The 21,574-nt window shown below is 36.8% G+C and overlaps 1 protein-coding gene across 2 annotated transcripts in view; it reads right to left on the bottom strand.

The window, feature by feature from the left end:
• Positions 1 to 21,574, bottom strand: part of SUGCT (succinyl-CoA:glutarate-CoA transferase) — a 527,109-nt gene that overhangs the window by 304,629 nt on the left and 200,906 nt on the right. For both annotated transcript variants that reach the window (XM_070425193.1, XM_070425194.1), the window contains one exon: positions 6,250 to 6,352. In XM_070425193.1, coding sequence (XP_070281294.1) covers positions 6,250 to 6,352 — 103 coding nt within the window. The remainder of the gene's footprint in view (positions 1 to 6,249; positions 6,353 to 21,574) is intronic.

Raw genomic sequence — 21,574 nt, 5'->3', positions numbered from 1 at the left:
TTTCCCATTGATTTTTAGAGAGAGTGGAAGGCAGGGAGGAGTAGAAAAAAGATAGTGAGGGGGAGACATCAATGTGAGAGAGACACATCAATTGGCTGCCTCCCACTCATGCCTCAACCAGGGCCAGGGATCGAACCTACAACCCATATATATGCCCTTGAACAAGAATCATAGAACCCATGACCCTTCAGTGTGGGCCGATGCTCTAATCACTTAGTGGCACTGACTAGGGCCACATGGTGTTTTGAATTTAGATTCTTCTCAACTCAACCAAGTAAAATTAAATATTATTACCTAATACCTTATATCCTATCTAATAATAGACAAAGATTGAAATTGACCATACCTTCGCTACACCTCCCATTGGCTAATCAGCGAGATATGCAAATTAACCGCCAACAAAGATGGCGGTTAATTTGCATACTTAGGCGCAAAGTGGCGGATCAAAGACTAAAGGTGGCTCCGGCCATGGGGAGCTGCGAGAGGCTTGAAGGTGCCTCCAGCCGGAGCAAAGGCCTGGGTCCCGGGTGCCGGAGGAAAACCAGTGCTGGCAGCCAGGGGAAGGGAAGGCCTATTGCACGAATCTTTTTGTGCAACAGGCCTCTAGTTTTAACATAAAATTGAAGCATAAACTTTCCATTTTTATTTCATTTAATCACTGAAGTCTAACATAGATTGTTTCTTCAAAATTGAAAATATTATACCCAGGTATCATAAAACAGACATATGTAATGATTCTGAACTTATTCATCATTTAAAATGTATCATGTGTATTCAGAGATAAACATAAGATGTATTTTGTATCTCCTTCATCTACTTTCAGGTACTGTTTACCCCAGGTCTTCATCAACTGCTTTCCAGTTGCAGAGAGAGCACTGCATGTATGCACTTCCCAGCAGCACAGAGACAAGGATACAATTTTGTTTATAACCCTCCTAGGGCTATGCAACTGCATTTTAGTAAATATCAACTAATGTCAATGAAATGGTAATCTGTAAAACACACCAGTTGTGTGTGTGTGTGTGTGTGTGTTAGAAAAAACTTGACAAATAGGTCTATGTTTTGGGGTGCTTAAGGCACATATATTGAAGGATTTTTTTCCAGATGCTCAGATATTTTGCCAAAATGTGCTAAAACAAAATCACTTAGGGGATATGAGCTAGCCTAGAGATTAATAAAACCTCCAACTTCACAGGCTTCCACAAATTATTATGTGAAAAGAACAGATAATTTTAAACTATCAAATATTTCAATACTTCCCTCTGTTTATTTCTATGACATATTTATCCCATACAAAGGTTTTGCTAAAGCAGTTGTCATGGCCTCCTGGGACAGAAAGAATAAGGTTTCTGTAGAAAATGTTAAATTAATTCTGATGGTGATGCGCAGCTCAGGAAGGGTTGTTGGGGGGATGGCGCGCCGCCACGGGGTGGGGTTTTGTTTTGGTTCCTTTTAGAGCCTGCAGGTGTTTGGCACTCGTTAAAGTCAGGGCCAGCTGTGATATTTCAGTTCTGAGAGTTCCCTCCCAACAGTTCTCCGAAGTGATGCTGCAGGGTGATGTCTCACACCTGATGTGTTCAACGTGTGTGGTACAAACGGGAAGGCTCTGCTAAATGACACCCTCTGCCCAAGCAGAGGTCACAGTATCAAGGAAAGATAATATGAATCAGAGGTTCAGATATATATATATATAATTAATTGAGCAGTTCATTCAACGATAGTAATACACTAGAATCGCCAAACATGCAGTCTTAAGCAAAATACAGAAAGCAAGATAACACATTCTCTTTAGATTCTCAGGGTTGATACTGATGCTTTTAAACCCTCTCAGTGGTGAAATCCATACCTATTTTTGCAAGAATTTGAATAGTTTCTATTAAAAGCTGCATTTTCTTTTTAAGTTTATTTGGATTGGAAAACCTCAAACCACAATGTATTTCATGCACATGTTCCCAAGGGTATGTTAAATGGGACCATACTGAGGTCATCTAATAAGTTTTTTAAGCTTTTTAAGAATTCCTTTAATGTACTGCACAATCTTGGCCTGATTAAAAAAATATTTTAAGAAAGCACTTGGAAAAACAACTATTAAAATCTATATGCAGATAATCTATATTATTTATAATAATAAAAGCATAATATGCTAATTAGACCAGCGAGCCAAACGACCTTCCGGACATCATTCCAGACGTCCTTCTGGATGAAGACACGGTGGCGGGGAGGTTAGGGGCAATCAGGCAGGCAGGCGAGCAGTTAGGGGCGATCAGGCAGGCAGGCGAGTGGTTAGGGGCAATCAAGCAGGCAGGCAGAGTGGTTAGGGGCGATGAGGCAGGCAGGCGAGTGGTTAGGGGTGATGAGGCAGGCAGGCAGGCAAGTGGTTAGGAGCCAGTGGTCCCAGATTGCGAGAGGGATGTCTGACTGCTGGTTTAGACCCAATCCCTGCAGACGGACATCCCCCGAGGGGTCCCAGATTGCAAGAGGGTGCAAGCTGGGCTGAGGGACTCCCCCTGCCCCCATGCAAAAATTATGTGCACCGGGCCTCTAGTACTTCTATAATGCAAATGGTTTTCCACAATTTATCATTGAGGGGCAAAAAAAACAACAAAACTACCACTAGTAAAAAGGTTTTGTATCAAAAATTATCAGTAAATATAGACCAACTCCCTGCCCCGCTCCCATAGTATTCCTGATTAACTCATCAGTGGATACCTGTAGCATCAATTTAACTGTGCAAAGTTCTGAGGCATATAATCAGAGATAGAAGGTAGAGAACCTTGCATCTATCAAAGAAAAAAAATCATCTGCTGTTTAGGTAAAAAAAAAAAAAAAAAAAAAAAAAGATTTCTCCAAACACTAGACAATAATGAAATTACTTAGGTTAGAAATAGTTTCTGCCATCCTGTAAATTTTCGTTGCCTACCAAGATGAAAATGTAAACCACAAATGAAATGTGAATGGTCTACTTGATAAGTACAGCCACAGAAAATGCTCTCCTATTTGGTGATGCTTCAAAACCTTTTTGTGGGTTTTTTTGGTTTTTTTTTTTTTTTTTTGTTAAACATACCCACTTTCACCTCATCAAAGTCTCACGCTCTGCACCATGTTCCAGGCCTTGTACTTCACCCAAGTCAGCTTTCAGTAGAACCAGCAGCTGCACTGGCACAGCACACACTGAGAGCTGGGCCCCAGGCGCCAGCAGTGCCGCCCCACATCTGAACAGAAGTGGCCGGCTCCGTGCACCCAGGGCCAAGAAACTCCACAGCTCAGCAGGGGGAAAACAAGGGAGGACACCTTAAACGGAAATTATACTTTCACGGAAAGTGAAAAATAAAAGGATTTTCAATCATCAGAAACGGTGAGTGGTTGAGAACTTCTTGGCATAGAGTTTGCTGATGCTTTTTTTTTTTTTTTTTTTTAAGGATGTTAGTTGGAGCTCAGTTTGAAGCTAATGACCTCCATCTCCATAAGTACACTGGGTGTGCCTCTCTACCCATCAAACAAAAGTAAGTAAAAGAAAGTGTTTTTTTCACAAAAAAACTAACCACAAAGGGCACCATCAAAACCAGAGCTCCTACCGTTCCTTAAGCATTTACATCTGGCAGTCCCTACTATGTGCCCTTACTCAACATGATCTCATTTACCATTTACAACAATATAAAGGAGGGATCCCATTTCACCACTTCCCAGTCGAGGAAGCTGAAACCTAGAGAGTTTATAAAACTGCCCATCAATCTTAACTCCGTGGCCTTAACCATTACGTTATGCTTCGTCCCTGAGCTTTTCAACCCAAGGCTTTTCAGCCAGGCCCATAGATAGAGCTTGTCAGTCACTGGATCATTTGGAAAAAATCTATACTTTGTAGAGAATCAACTCATTCATTCGCTGACTCATGCATCAACAAATATTTATTGAGTATTTGCTAGTGAAGTCCATTTTGAATTTATTTCTCAGAAAGGAAGAAAATTACCAAAGTCATACTAAATATCTTGAGCCTGGTACATTAACAACAATAAAGGTTTCTTGAATAAACTATCAAAATAGTTACTTGTAGGTGCCCTATTTAATTCTGTGTAAAATCAGTTATGTTACACAAATTAAGAAAAACACTCTCTGATTTTTTTTTGACAGTCTCCACTCCTTCAAAATTCAAAATTATATGCACTTCTTTCTAAATGAGCCAAATGAGCACAGGGGAAAGACAGTGAGTGCCCTTGCCTCTTGTGGAAAAAAGTCCTACTCACAATTGCTATAGTTGCCTTTGATTATTTTTTAAATGTAATAATACTACATTGCTCTCTAGTCTTACTAAAAATCCAGATAAATTATATACATACATTTTAGCATTTAAATTCCACAGAATAAAATTATATATGAGACCAACTCTACTTTTGCAACTAGAGTAAAATTATCAACAACTATCACTGTATGCTTAAGAATTTTTGAGGTTAGGACTGTAGCAATTAGAATCTATTTTTTGGTGTGTAAGAAGGCAGTTTTCAGAGCCTTTGGGGGTAGAAGCAAAAGTTGGTATCCTAGCTTAGATCATTTCAACCTTCTCCATTTAGGAAATGAGCTAAGTACTGGAAATATACCATAGACCAACAATAGAAATTTCTTGAAGGTCCAAAAGAGTTGAAATAATTAAACTTGGGAATGAAAATTCTAATTATCTTATATTCAATTTGAACTAGCCCATAAAGTGAACAATTTTAAGGTGATGGGGGTATCCTTTTTCAACAAAGCCTAAAAAATAGGTAATGTTAGAATATATCTAATGATTTTTATGGTGACATTCTTTACTTTAATGACTTTACCCCTGATTAAATACAAGTGGAGCAACAAAACTGCTGAAAAGCTCTCAGGAATTATCTCTAGAGAAATGTGCCCTCCAAATGAGTTTAATGTAAAGCCCTACTCAGCTTTGTATCAGCTTTAAGCAGAAAAGTAACAATAAAAACCAACCATCCCCCTTCCCCTACCTCCAACCCCCCCCCCCCCCACCCCAGTACAGCATAAAGCCAAAGATTTGCCTTTTATTCAAAGTTATGAAGTAAGAAGATGGGGTGTCTGGTCTACTACTTCCAGAGTGTGTACGCTGCTACCTCACCACAAGGAATCACAAGGAATTAATTTGCTGATGTGGTGGGACCCTTTCACATAAACACAGTGAGTATCAAGTGGGCTCCCTCATTTCAAATACTTATTGACCAAGCCTTGCCATACTCACAATCTTGGCTGAAAAATAGCACGAGCAGAATTCCTGAATTCATTCACTTTTTTTCTTCAATATTGTAAACATTGAATTAAATCATTACATTTATATATATATATATATATTCATGTAAGATAAAGGTACCAAAGTAAAGGGTTAGGTCAGTTTTCAACAAAGTTCTCTTAGCTTAAAACGTGTATTCCATTTTCAACAATTCATTTCAAGGATCTATCACTATATAAATCAAAAGATTTTTAAAACTCTAGAAATTCAAAACTTTGAAAACTGACAAGATATAGAAATAATCACAGTGAAACCTTCCCAGAGAAATGAAGTTCTTCTAGCTTTTGGAATTAATATATGAATCTCAGAAATGATAAATCGCTTGCCATGATATTGATTAAAATAAAAACATTATTTTGACACTATTTAAAAATAACCATGTAAACAATATTATAGAACTGTGTGTTTTTTTCAGTTGACCCTTTTTCCTGGGCCCCACTAAGGAGCCTGTATCAAGTTAGAGCACAAATCTCTATTCAAGTACAATTTATTCTTCATGAATAACACACATTAATCAAAGCATATAAAAGCCTCTCATTTGCGGAATTAACTATGCCTTGCTTTGTATACTTTAAGAGAGCAATATTATGAGAAATAGGCTGTAACTGTGAAAGTTCTCATATTTCTTTTTACAGAGGATGTTTTCTGAATGTCTGACCCCAACCTCTCAGTGGTCTATATTTCTATTTTTCAGGAAAAAAAAAAAATGTCCTGACCTTGGAAATTTTATGTAGTGGCGGCTGAAGAAATATGTTAGATCTGGTAAACATAAAATTATGATTGTAGACAGCCCATTTTAAATTCTAATTATTTCTATTTCATATCCATAGTTTAACATAACAGTAAAATATCAAGTTATATGATTAAAGTGTAAGACTAATGACTAATTTATATTCATATGAATCAATCTGGATAGAAAACAAAAGCAAATTTTTGTTTTAATCATGGTGTAATAAAAACTTCAAAAAGCAAACCTGAGGTTCTGCAAATAGATTCTTCATATTGTTTATTGGGCCATAGGGGACTTTACTGCCTTCAAAGAGGTGTAACCACTTGCTGGTCGTTTCTTCTTCAAACCTAGAAAGAGACCAAAAAAAAGATGCATTTTTATACTCTAAAGAAGGTGTCCGGCCAGTGTGCTAGTGGTTGAGCATTAACCTATAAACCAGGAGATCATGGTTCGATTCCCAGTTAGGGCACATGCCCGAGTTTCAGGCTCAATCCCTGGTTGGGGGTATGCGGGAGGTGGCCTGTGGATGATTTTCTCATCATTGATATTTCTATTTCTCTCTCCATCTCCATTCCTCTCTGAAATGAATAAAAATATATATTTTTTAGAAAAGGTAACAACTTTATTTCTCATGTGACCCTCTTTTGCAGCAACCAGTAATGGCAGTGTTTTCGAGTTTCTTTGCTCCTAGTTTTGAGAGAATGTTGCCTATATGAAATGGCTTAAATTGCATTGTAGCCAACCAGGTAGGATTGTTGAAAATCCATGATTCCTTCTATTTCTGTCCGTGTGTACTTTTTAACAGAGATTCCCTTGGAGAAGAGAGATTATGTGAAAAAATTGTGTTGTTTCAATGTGTCATTGAGTTCCTTATAAAAATAATATCATTGCAATTTTGAGAATATCATATTACTGGGCAAAGTATTTTTTAGGTCTCAGGCATAGAAACTGATATACTATATTACTCCTCAAAACAAAAAAATAAACTAATGTGGTTGTTTTAAAAGAAAGGTACATGTTTTATCACCATTACATTCAAAGTGCATCAGAATTAATAGCCACAAGCATTACTAAAAATAATCTGTTACTTATTTATCCATACTGTGACTTACTAACCAGAAAAAATTAGACATTACTTATAAAGACAGATATCTCAGGTTAGCCAACGACACTCAAATTCATTAAAGTCTTTTACCTTTGTTTTGTTTTTAGTATAACTTAAAACTGGAGTTCATGGGCATAAATGCTTATTTGATTTTCTTCATTTTCTCTATAAGGAAGAAAAGGGAACCTAATTCATTAATGAAATTTACTGTTTTATATTTCTTCTCTTTTAAAAAAGGACAGAACAGGCTTGGATCCTCAACGACGTTCATAGTTTGTAAATATGAAAAACTTTAGAACTGCTAATTGTTAAAATAGCAAATTATTTTTAAAGTAACGATCGAGGTGAAAAGGTTTTTTAAAAGCATTAGCTAAGGTAGATTGCTGGCAGCAAGTAAATTACTTCACTAGTGCAAATAGAGTAGAAATGTTTAGTATTCAAGGACTTCTACGCAGCACTCTTATACATAGCTAGAATTCATCTCAGATCTACAGATTCCATGGAAAATTATATTAGAGAAATGGACTTCTTCCACATAGAAAAAAGTGTAAAAACACTATCTACACTTTGAGGACATTTCTCTGATTGCCTTCTAGTAGATACAAAGAAAGAAAAAAAAGTTTGAATTAATGTATTCTCTAAAAGATAGACTACTACATGAACTATAATGTTTACATATTTATATAAAATAATTTACATTATTATTTTACATTAAAATTTCCATATAAATAAGAATCTGATTAATTTTTTATGTAGGTAATATTACCTTTTAGGAATGTAATTGATCCTATTCATGCAGCCACTTATTCTACAAACAGCTAGAGAATGTCTTGATTATTGTCTTTAAATATAATGCCTCCCCATTTCTCTCCATTATGAGAAATAAAGATTTTTCATTATAAATTTTAATTACAGATTAGTAATGTTAATTATCCCTATTTAGTACACAATAAAATATTTCACTCCCAAATATTGAAAAATATTCCTTCATGGGAACACCACAATGCAAGATTAAATGTCTTGCACTAATCAATTCTTTACATCCATATTTTCTTTTTAATGACTGTTAAAGTCATCTCCTGGCTAAGACTTTCGAAGATTTATAGAGATATGTATCACCAAAATGATGTATGTTGAAAGAATAAAAGAGATACTTCAAATACAGAGCCTTTTCATTTAGAGTGTTAATTATTTAAGTTTTCATAAACAGAGTGTTATAATGATTAGTCTGCTAAATTTTCCAGACAAGTACATTTATCACCACTGGGCTCACCCAAGTGGCCTGGAAGATCTACACAGAAAACATATGTCAATAACCAAACAAACCCATAGCTGCAGGCTGCCAAGAGAAAGCTCGAGGGGATAGTTGAAATTTTAGTATTTATATAAGCTTTTCACCACTGGGCAAAAGAGAGGGATTTATTTTATGTTATGGAAAACAGTGGATGCACTTTGGAAATGAGATGGGAGCGAGGCAGCTTCTGGAGATGCAGTTGTGACCACTGTTTGCGTCTTTGTGTGGGTGTGGGTGTGGAATTGTTCATAGATGCCTTAAACTCAGAGACAGAGCATGTCTGCATTCCACTGCTCCCAGAGGACATATCAGTCATTTTCTTCTGAAAATCTATCTCTTGATCTAATCTGATGTAGATTCCTTTCCTTTATCTATGCAAAAAAAAAAGTTATTAAGCACATGTTTTATTAGCCACAAAAATTCTGCTAAAATTTTATAAAAAGCTGATCTAAATCACAGAGAAACACAATCTGGAAGATTAGACAAGTAGGGTGTCCTTAGATCCAGTTTAGTGATCCTCAAAGCTAGAGCCTCCTCTAGGAAACTCAAAAAAACAATTTGAACTTGGACCGTGTTGCTCAGTGGTTGAGCTTTGACCTCTGAATCAAGATGTCACAGTTTCGATTCCAGATCAGGGCACATCAGGCTTGATCTCCAGGGAAGGGTGTACAAGAGGCAGCTTATCGATGATTCTCTCTCATCATTGATGTTTCTATCTCTCTCTCTTCCTCTCCATCTCTAAAATCAACAAAAATATATATATCTATATATTAAAAATACCAATACATACTTAATTGTGAATTTATTAAATTAACTCCTATATTTAGTTGTAGATTTTTTTTTAATTTACTTGATGCTGGATTGGGTATTGTTAATCAGACAGCATCATTTAGGTAGATAAAACACAGCTACATTAAGGTTAAATTTCTTGAGTTTAAATTTCTTAACATCAACATTTAACTTTTAAAAAGCCCTCTTCTTTTTGTCATACTGTCTCTATGGTAGGGTTGTAGATTTGCCAACCACAGTTTTCTGAAAATAACTTTTGATATTTGTATAACAAAAACCCATAATATTTTAAGATTTGCACACATTAGTTTTATCCTCTTAACATGCCAACTTTCTGGATGTACAGATAACTAGACCCAGAAAGCTGTGCCTTTAAATTCTAAATAATTTTGTGAAAAAGCTAAGCAAACATCTTACATAGACTTAACAAAAACAATGAAGAATTGCAAAACACATTACACTATAAACGAGTAATAACTGAATATAAAACTTTGGGAAAAGATGCTGTTCACACAACGTAAAGGTTTTTGGAAGTTTATCTCAATATAACAACAATGTTTCCCAAAGATTTTTAAAAGAAAATCCAGTACTTTACCCAGGAGAGTTAGTTTTTAAATTATTAAATTTATTTTTTATTTTATTATTGTGAAACCTTTCGAACAAGCCCAAAAGAAGTGTATGAATAGAAAACTATAGAAAATAACGTAAATACATTTATCTCTTCACCCACCCACATTTTTAAAATGTTAATATCTTAGCATATTTGCTTCATATCTTTTAAGAAACAAAATGGTACAGACACAGGCAAAGTCTCTTTTGTACCTCTACTTAACCTTTTCCCCCTTTTTTCTTCTCAGAAGTAACCACCATCCAAAAAAAGTTCATGTGCATTTCTATATTCATGTTATTGTATATATTTTGCGTGTGTATCTGTTTGGATGTGTATCTTTAAACTTTACATTGCAACTCACTTTTCTTATTAAATATTTTAATTTCAGGATCTATCCATATTCACAAATGTAGATTTGGCTCATTCATTTTATTATCCACTTGGCATGTTTCTGTGAAATAATTCTAAATCTATTTTTTCTCCTAGCAATGGCACATTATTTCCAGTTTCTCTGTTCTATGGGGTTGATTCCCTAAGTTATACACAGAGGTAGAATTGCAGAGTCATAAAGCAGGCACATCATTAGCTATCTCATATTTTGCCAAATTTCTCTACAAAGTGGTTGATGCCAATTTGTGCTTCCACCATGCTCCATGTCCTTAGGTGCTTACCAAGTTGTTATTGTCAAACGGGAGTTTTGCCAAACTGATAGAAGTGGTAACTTTAAGTTGCATTTCTCACAGATGGGGAAATTGAACATATTTTCATAAGTTTACAAGCTTTCAGATATTTTTCTTTCGTTTCTCTTCATATCTTTTGTCCATTTTTCAGCTGAACTCTTTTCTTTTTTTCCCACCTTTTATTGAATTTATAGGGGGGACACTGGCTAATCAAATTATATAGTTTTCAGGTGCACAATTCTATAATACATAATCTGAATATTGTATTGTGTGTTCACCACACAAACCAAGATTCCTTCCATTCTCCTTGCTCCTCCCTATATCCTCTTCTGCTTCCTCCCACCCTCATTTTCCTCTGGTAATCACCATACAGTTGTCTGTGTCTATGAGTTTGTTTGTTGGGGGTTTTTTGCTTAATCCTTCACCTTTTTCACCCAGCCCCAAACCTCCCCTCTGACAGATGTCAATCTGTTCTCTCTCTATGAATCTGTGTCTATTTCATTTGCTGGTTTATTTTATTCATTAGATTCCACCTATGAGTGGAAATAATATGGTACTTATCTTTCTCTGTCAGGGTTACTTCACTTAGTATAATGGTCTCCAGGTCCAGACATGTGTCTCAAAGGGTAAGATTTCAGTCTTTTTATGGCCAAGTAGTATTCCATTGTGTAAAAATACCACAGCTTTTTATCCACTCATCTACTGATGCACACTTGGGCTGCTTCTAAACATTAGCTATTGTAAATAACGCTACAATAAACATAGGGATGCATATATTTTTTTATAATTAGTGTTTCACTTTTTAAAAAAATATATATTTTATTGATTTTTTTACAGAGAGGAAGGAAGAGGGATAGAGAGTTAGAAACATCGATGAGAGAGAAACATAGATCAGCTGCCTCCTGCACAAACCCTACTGGGGATATGCCCGCAACCAAGGTACATGCCCTTGACTGGAATCTAACCTGGGACCCTTCAGTCCACAGGCCGACGCTCTATCCACTGAGCCAAACTGGTTACAGCATAATGTTTCAGTTTTTAAGATGAATTCCCAGAAGTGGAATAACTAGGTCATGAGGTAGTTCCATTTTCAATTTGTGGAGGTAACTCCAAACTGCTTTCCACAGTGGCTGCACCAGTCTGCATTACCACCAACAGTGCACATCTTGGCCAACACTTATTATGGGTAGATTTATTGATAATAGCCATTCTGACAAATGTGAGCTTATATCTCCTTGTCATATTTTTTGCATTTCTCTGATGATAGTGACATTGAGCATCTTTTCATATGCCTAGTGTCCTCTTTGGAGCCCTTCTCAACAGGTACCTTCATTCTCAGAGTCGACGTACCCTATATACAAATCCTTTACTAGTTATATGCATTACAAATTTCTTCTCCTAGCTTTTTGATTGTCTTTAGCTTTATTTACTTCATTATTCTTTGTCCTTAAGTTTGCTTTTCAAGTTGGTTTAAAAAATAGTATCTATTATGCTAAGTGAAATAAGCCAATGAAAGAAAAATACCACATGATCTCACTCATTTATGGATAATAAAGACCATTATAAACTGATGAACAAAAATAGATACAGAGGCAGAGCAGCATCGAACAGACTGTCAAACTACAGTGGGAAGGCTGGGTAGGGTTGGGGTGGGGGGTGGTAAGAGATCAACAGAAGGACTTGTATGCATGCATATAAGCATAACCAATGGTCACAAGACACTGGGGGGTAGGGGAGGCCGGGGGAAGATCAAGGGGGAAAAAAAGGAGACATATGTAATACTCTTTGTAATACTTTAAGCAATAAAAAAATAGTATCTAGCTCATAAGCTTGTCATGAAAAATTAAAGTATTAATACTTTAAAGGTGCATTGTACTAGTAAGTGCTACATAAATGCTAAATAAATAAACCTATGCTAACATTTCTGGTGAGGCAAACTGTTGGCAAGGAGGGACAAGAAATTAAAATAGAAGTTACGGAAATAAAAATTTGGTACAGGGCTACAGTCCATAAATGTATTGTCAATAGGAAAATGTCTCTTTAGACAAATCTAAGTAAAGCCAAACCCAACCAGAGATTCCATAAGACTCAGGCTGGAGTCTACAATGCAGTTAACTATAAACAGACCTGTGACACTTCCATAACCCACAGAGAAACAGCTGGAATTTGTTGGTCGGCGTTTCTACCGTAAACAGAATCATAGATTTAATATTTCCTGTAATTTCCTCAGACCTTATTTCCTCTTAGGTATTTATCTCTACACATTACTGATAAATTATGGTTGAAGTTATCTTTTTTTCCTCCTAGCATTCACTAGCTCTCTCCTTTGTCTGTGTGTCAATTCATAGGCCACACAAAGTATGTAGTAAGAAGAGTATATCCAGGAAACCCAATCACCGCCTTCTAGTTCGGAGTCTCTCAGGACTTTTCATACAACTGGCTCTTAAACGCAGTGAGACACTTACTAGGCAAAGTAACCACCATGTCTTAAGATCCACACTAATTATTACCACATTAATAATTTTCATCCATACAAATCGTCATTCACAGCTCAGAAACACATTCTGTTCTGTATAAATTCAAAATGAAGTGTAGGTGATAGATTATAATGGTTTCTGGCCTGACCAGCTTTGCTATGACTATCTGCACAGTCTAAGCAACATCACTGCAAACATAATATGGGAAGTCTATAAGGATATTATTCTGCTCATCCCTTTTGTATTTTATAATAATATTGAATAAGATTTGATCTCTGCACTTTTCTGTTACTTTTTTTTCTTTTTTTTTTTTATTTCAGAGAGGAAGGGAGAGGGAGAGATAGAAACATTAATGATGAGAGAGAATCATTAATCGGCTGCCTCCGGCACAGCCCCCACCGGGGATAGAGTCCACAACCCGGGCATGTGCCCTTGACCAGAATCGAACCTGGGACCCTTCAGTCCACAGGCCGACGCTCTATCCACTGAGCCAAACCAGCTAGAGTGTTACTTTTTATTTTTTATATCAAATTAGGTTTTCCTGAACTTTTAGAAGGAGGCTTGGTTCAAATAGCCTTTTTACCATCACAGAAATCCCTCTTCAGTTTTCTTGTATGGTGCTAAATATATATATATATATATATATATATATATATATATATATATATATGGTAACTTGATTTTCAAAACTTCTTGAGGCTCTTCCCTTCTATTAGGTTTATTTGTACCTTTTCTGTCCTTATGTCTCTTATCCATTTCCTGCTTAATTTTTATTTCACTAGTTTCTCTAGTGGAGGGTGGTTTTCAAGAAGCTATACCGCCCCAGTCTCTCAGATATTACCAGGAACCCCTTGCACTCCCTTCCTAGTTTTAGTTGCTATTGTCAAGTTTGCCCTGTGCCTTCCAAAGGTCACCTGCAGGCTAGTTTGGACTCGTTCTTTGGTCCATTCGAGACCCCAATGCTTTGTTCTAGGTTTTCCCTTACAAATGCTCATATCGTGCTTTCTTATGGTTTTTGATGGTTTGTTCCCACCCTTTGGGGTGCAAGTGAATTCCTTGTCATTTTGCTGTAAATGTTTCCCATGATCTTTCCAATCTTGTTCTCTAGTAGCTCTATCTGTTTTTATATGGACATTTGGGAAGATCCATAAACTACGCTGCCTCTGACACCACCATCTTACCTGAAGTTTACTGGTACTATTTTTAAGATATTTGAAGAAGCTTCCTTATAGACTGCTAGTCAGTTGCCATTTGGAGCTCACAGACACTCATTTGTGATCCAATTTTTATTCTTTTTTCCTGGTCAAATTCAATCTCTTTTCCTTTGACCAACAGGCATCTTTTCATTACTTTTAACCCAGTTGTGCACTGTATTAAAACACATCACCTAGGTCAGTGGTCGGCAAACTGCGGCTGGAGAGCCACATGCGGCTCTTTGGCCCCTTGAGTGTGGCTCTTCCACAAAATACTAACTTCTGTGCATGGGCCACGAAGTTTCAATTGCACTGTACGTGCAGGTCCGCACGTGGTATTTTGTGGAAGAGCCACACTCAAGGGGCCAAAGAGCTGCATGTGGCTCTCGAGCCGCGGTTTGCTGACCACTGACCTAGGTGATTTATGAGGTCCATCTCTTATAGTCCCCAAAGTCAGTTAAAATATACATTTAGACCATCAGCACCACACTAAACATAATATAAATCCCGATATATGGTAAAGGGAAGCAAAAGACCAGTTTTGCTTTCCTTAATTTTCCTGTTTCAAAATTCCATTTGTAATATATCTCTACTAAATCTAAATCCATTAAAGAAAGGAAATTTTCAAATGCAGTATGAAAATCCCCGGCTTCCCGGATTTACCCGTTTCCTCATCTGGTGTCTTCCATGAATGAACAGCCTCAGAAAAGAAAACATTATGTTCTTATTGTACACAATACACTAAAATGAAAATGGTATTAAGAAAAAAGAGTTACAGGCTATAAAATGCTATATTTGATTTCAAAGGATCCCGAAGGCGAAATGAATTTTACTGGCAATTTCCTCCAGCTCTGGAAACCCAGAAGAACGGTCACCCAGCCTGCCTTTGCGCGGACACAGCGCAGGAAGTGCTCACCCAGGGTGGACAGTCTTCTCAGCAGCCACTCACCTCACATTTGGAAATAGCTGAATAAGGACTCCGCTCCCCAGTCTTCCTGCTCTTTCTCCATCCTCCCTGGCCCCACCCTCACTAGCCTCCTCCCTTTGATGGATAGCCCAAGATTCCTCCCAGCTGAAACCAATGCCATAAATGTTAGAAGACAGCGATTCACATTCATCCCAGAATCTGCCTCTGCAAACATCCTCCCATTGATCCTTTTTTCTTTTTTCTTTTTTTTATATTTAGTTATCTTTTTATTCTCTTCTAAATAAGGTGAGACTTTGGGGGGAAACTCTGAAGTGGCAGAAACCTGGAAAGCTGGTTAAAAGAGCCACCTACTTGTCTTCTCTTTGGTGTCCACAAGGAAAAAAAAAAAACATGGGAGACCCTTCTAGGGAAAGGGTCCAGCAGTGGCCACAGGGCCCAAGCCCTTGTCTTCCACTGCACCTTCTCCAGAAACCCAGGGCCAGCCTGGACTGCACCTGGCCAAGTCCCGCTCAGAGAAACCTCCCCTGCAATTTGCCACAAACGTTGAGGGGTGGCTGACAGCTTTAACATCTGCAGAGTTCAGAGGAGGGGAGCTCAGAAGCAGCCCTGGCCGCCCCCACTTCCTCCTGTCTGAGGGCTCAGAGATGGCCTTCTCCACTGAACTCTGCAGGCAGAAAGGCTGGCCACCCCAAACGACACAGAAACAAAGACAACAACCTCCCCGCGGCAGATTCATTTACAACCAGCTGTGCACCAATGGCTCAAGGGCCCTAAAGAGTGACGTGCCCTGGGTGGTCACTTTTGAGTCACTGGGTGACAGAGGTGACTGAGGGTGCCAACTGCCCACAGAGGAGACAACATGCACACAGCGAAACATTCGTTTCCTCTTACACCTGTAGCAGACACGGGCCCTCTGGCCTCTGGGAAGAGTGATGCTGCCCATGCTGTTGTCTCAGAACCTTCATACTTAGGTTCAAAACAAAACAAAACAGGGAAAGAAAAAGCAAACTGAGCCTTTTGTACTTGTTTCATTTGTTCTTTGGGTGTCAGTCTCTGGTCCAAACTCAGGGTAAATAGCTTCCCTCCAGGGCAGCCCCAGCCCCAGCCAACTAGGCCACAGTGAAACTGGGGCAGGGGTGGCATCAGGAACTGGCTTCGCTCTTTTTCCAAGAGGCAAAGCCTAGGAGGGAGCCCCTAGATGTCGGCATCTTTCACTAAAACAGAGGGAGCGTTTGTTTTAAGGTGTTTTTGTTGTTAGTACTTAACGCAAGTCAACATGCCTCATGTCTGCCAAATAAGACGGAGACGTACATTTCATTAACAGAACTCTGTTACACCATACAAGATAACCACCACCCTCCTACACTGCTGCCCAGCCAGATCCCTACAATTAGTAAACTTATCAAGTGCGTCCCATATGCCAGGCACTCTTCTGAGAGTTTTACCTTTGCTACATCCACTCTTTAATTCTCCAACAATTCTAGAGATAAGGATTATTATTACTATCCCAAATGTATAGTAAAAAAAAATCTGAAACATAGAAGTCACACATCTTGCCAAATACCTTACAACTAATAGGACAGGACAGTATTGAAAGCTGAGCAGTCTAATTCCAGTTTCAACTTAGGCTAACCATGATTCTACTCAGCCTTTCTTGTTCTCTGACAGAAAAAAATTGCAGAGGCTATAGATGCTCTATCCCATGTGCCCTTGACCAACATAAATTCCACTGCAGTGACATACAGACAATTTCAGCCCGCTGCCAGCTTTCCTTCTCAAACTGCTGCATCTCTTCGTTGTATGTGAGCTTTCTCCAACACCCTGGAGTTTGCTGGGCTGCACCTGCAGTGGCAATCCTCAAACAGGGGAAACAGGAGCTGGCAGATAAATGCCCCAGCTTCCCCACCCTCTGGTGAGCTGATTCTGAAGAATGTGCCACAGTTTTCGGTATCCCCAGCACAACAGAGCCCCAGCTGCCCACAGTGGCAACCTGCCTGTCAATGCACCTTCTAGGCCTCTCTCTCCCCGATGTTCACTTGTATTTCTTGAGAACATTTCCCTAGTAAATTACCTGTACCCATGCCCCTGGATCAAGGTCTGCTTTTGGGAAAACCCAAACTAAGGTACCTCCCAATGCTATTTTTGAATCACTTTTAAATCTTCTACTAAATTTAAGTAATTACTTAATTAGTTTAAGAATTTAAATAACTTATCTTTAAGCGTACCCTAGATAGTTCCGGCATTAATTATACATTCTGTGATGATTTTATGTTATGAGCTGAACTAGAGCATGACTTGGGGAAAAATAAAAGAGGCTAGCATGATTTTCCTCCAGGCCACCAGCCAAGCCCAATAGTAGCTGGGAAAGAAAAGGAAGGGAAAATGGCAAAACAATGGAAGAAGAATATGAGACAGGAATTTTAAACTTAATCACTACAAGGTGAGTAAAATTCAGGTCTTTGCCCAACCCCATGGACTCCCAGCACCAAATTACAAAACTGATTCATTCTCAAGAATATATCTGAAAAGAGTAAGTTCATTAATTCATTTGCTTTTTGGATATGCCCAAAGGGAGTTCTTGGTAGTTAGAAATATAAATCAAACTGAGCTAACAAACTGGAAAACTATTTCATGTGCTTCATTAAATCACCCCACCAATTGTTACTGTGTTTATAGGTCACAGTCAGACTCTTCTAATTCCAGGAGTACACTTAGGAGATGCTAAAAAGTGCTGTTGATAATTCACTAATGCTAAGGTGCTGCTATCTTACACATGAACAATTCAGATTAGAAACACCTTGGGAATGGGAAAAATAAAGGCTATTTTAAAAAGTATCCTAAATGAAACATTACCATTTTAGTTAATTTACTACACTGAAAAATAACATTTTAATAATCAGATGTCACATTCAACTACTACTGTTGCATGAATAAACTGACATATTTAGAAAAATAAGGTAACCAACGATCATAAAATTATTGACATTTCTCTAATATACAGCTTTTGCATGAACTTGTTGCTTTAACATGCTTCGTATAGTTATTGTTAAAAAAAAAAAGTATGTAAGTTTTATTGAACAATGCAGTAAACAACCATAAAAAGCATGCACAAATTGTTAGTAGAGTCTGCTACTTGTGCCACACAAAATTCACTGGTGGACTGTGTTTCATCAAAACATTCTCTCTCCTGCTAAAAACTGAGAAGTTTTATAGCACACAAACAAAAGGCATGGTCCTCTCCCCTCTAAACCAAGTTTACACTTTCCCTTCCAGAGTCAAAGCAAGGAAAATATACAACTTTCTCAATTAATTTATTAGAGAGAAAACTTAACTGAAAATAAGTATAATATACTAGTATAATTATAAAAATTTAGCTTTTTATCCAGAATCATATAAAAGTTAGAAAAAAGTCAAAGACACCTTCTATTTTGATATTCACACAAAGTGAAATTAAGAATATGAACTAATGACAGGAGGAATAAATTCTGCCCTTTATTTTGACCTTTATATTCTGTCCTGTTCTTAGTCCTCAATGACCAAAGGCTTATAATAAAATTTCAGGTTTGTTTACCAACTAGAACAGAGCACAGAACTGTTTGCTCTTGGTTATCTTGGAATTGTAGTGTTAGCTCTACGAAAAATTGGTGGGTATTGCAAGGTTATTTGTCAATTTTATTAATTTCTTAATTACTATGCTGTTCATATTAGAAAATTTGGAAAACAAACAGAAATATAAGGATGGGAAAACCAATCTTACTTATGATTCTATCCAGAGACAAAAGTTAATATTTAGCTATACTACCTCCACTGTTGCCATTCCTTTTAGTTGTTGTTATATAATTTTGCATTTTAAAATTAATATTCTATAATAAGTACTCCCTTCCTATGAAAAACTACCAGTAACTTTAATTTTAGTGAATGTACAATATTCCTAAAATAAGTATTTTTCATTCTCACCCCCTTTCCCCTCCCCTTGGTCAACCATCAGCTTGTTCTCTATAACTATGGTGCTGTTTCTGCTTTGGGGGTTTTTTAATTCACTTATTTTGCTTTATTAGATTCCACAAAAAGTGTGATCATACAATATTTGTCTTCCTCTGTCTGACTTATTTCTCTTGACATAATGCCCTCTAGGTCCATCCATGTTGTTGCAAATATTCTTTTTACGTATCACATCTTCATCTATTGGACATCTAGGTTGCTTCCACATCTTGGCTATTACTAGCAATGAATGCTGCAATGAAAATAGAGCTGGAGATATCTTTTTAAATTAATGTCTTCATTTTATTCAAATAAATACCCAGATATGGAACTGCTGGATCATTTGGCAGCTCTATTTTTAATTTTTTGAGAAATATCCATACTGTCATCCATAGTGGCTACACCAGTTGACCATCCCACCAACATTGTATGAGGGTTCCCTTTTCTCACCAACACTTGTTATTTGTTGATGTACTGAGGATAGCCATTCTAACAACTTTGAAGTGACACCTCATTTTAGTTTTAATTTGCATTTCCCTGATGATGATGAATATCTTTTCATACAGTGTTGGCCATTTGTATGTCCTCTTGGGAGAAATGTCTATTCAGGTCCTCTGCCCATTTTTTAATTGGATTGTTTGGTTTTTTTGGTGTTAAAATATATGAGTTCTTTATATATTTTGGATATAAACCCTTTACTAGATGTATCAATAGCAAATAAGTTCTCCCATTCAGTGTTGTTGTTGTTTTGTTTTGTTTTTCATATTATGGATGATTTCCTTCACTGTGAAAAAGCTTTTTAGTTTGAGGTAGTCCCATTTGTTTATTTTTTCTTTTGTTTTCCTTGCTCCAGGATATATAGCCAAAAAGATATTGCTAAGATTAATGTCAAAGCTTTACTGCCTATATTTTCTATACGTTTTTTAATGTCAGGTCTAACATTTAAGTCTTTAATTCATTTTTAATTTATTTTTTAATATGGTGTAAGTGGTTCAATTTTATTTTTATATGTATCTGTCCAGTTATTGCCAATACCAGTTATTGAAGAGACTATCTTTACCTCAAGTATACTAATATCCTTGCCTCCTTTGTTATAGATTAATTCAAAATAAGTATTTATTTATTTCCCTAATGCTAGATATCGAAGTGCTTTGTGGTACTTCATTACTGTGCACAATTCTGCAAGTGCCTTCATTTTCATTCATCTAAGGAGATTTGTGAGGAAATAAAGGATGGATAATTCCAAATAGAATTATCGAGTTAAGAATAGCGCTTTCAGGCTCTATATGTCTATTGTGCAATTGCTTTACCTCCAGCAGATCATGAACCTATATGTCTTACTATACATTAGGCAACACTAATTAGTATTTATGTTTAAAAATTAGTGATTAAAACATTGATAATAAAAAGAGAAAGTAATACTTGAGCTATTTTTACTTATATACTAGAGGCCCAATACACAAAATCTGTGCAAGGGGCTCGGCCTCACAGCCCTGGCTTCGTCTGGAAGGTCATCTGGAAGAATGTCTGGTCTAATTAGCATATTATGCTTTTTTTGTTATAGATACTTAATTACTAGTAAGACCAAGTGCTTTTTCATACATCACTTTAACATTAGAATTTCAGTTAATACAAATTATTTCTTCAAGTTAATTTATTGAGGCTATTGTGGGTTTAATTGGATATATTTGACTGTTCCTTTTATAAAATAAATAACTACCATCATCTTAGGTTATTGTTAGAAATATGTTCCCCACCTTTTTTTGTTTTCAATTTATTTATGGTGTTAAAACATTGGAGTTGTTCTAATATATAGGAGGGATTGTCATCTTCAACACTTAAAAAATTTAGTTTACTTATTCTTGAAAATGAACTTTAGAATTTGTTAAATTTCAAAAATTACCCTGTTGAAATGGTGTTTAAAGTTTTGTTAAAATATTAATGAGAAAAACTGACAACTTTACAATATTGAGTCTACCTAGCCAAGAAAATTTTATAGTTCTTTCATGTAGTTCCCATACATATCTTGTTACCATTGTCCTTAAGTATTTTGTACTTGATGTCACTGCTGTTTACCACACATGCAATCCCTCCATTACATTTTTGGATTGTATAGGAAAAAAACTGTTTTCTGTACACTGCTTTTGTATTTAGTACGTGCTTAACTCTATTAGTTATAAATTTTTCTTAAATGTACTATTCTTTAAAAAAGGTTTTTATCCTCACTTAAAGATATGTTTACTGATTTGAGAGAGAGAAATATCAATGTTTGAGAGAAACATTAGTAGGTTACCTGCCCACACATACCCCAACTGAGGACTGAACCCACAACCTAGGTATGTGCCCTGACTGGAATCAAACTCTCAACCTTCTGGTGTATGGAACGACGCTCCAACCAAATGAACCACCAAGCCAGTGCATATTCTTTAGTATTATATGTAGTACCACTATAAGTAGACTCTTTCTTTAATCTAACAAATGTAATTGTTTTAGTGAACAACCTGTACTTGTT

This window comes from Myotis yumanensis, unplaced genomic scaffold (genome assembly GCF_028538775.1).
Source record: "Myotis yumanensis isolate MYYU_CA2020_CCGP unplaced genomic scaffold, mMyoYum1.0.hap1 SCAF_9, whole genome shotgun sequence".
Classification (NCBI taxonomy): Eukaryota; Metazoa; Chordata; class Mammalia; order Chiroptera; family Vespertilionidae; genus Myotis; species Myotis yumanensis.
Note: the sequence above shows the minus strand (reverse complement) of the source record. Positions and strands in the feature narration are given on the sequence as shown.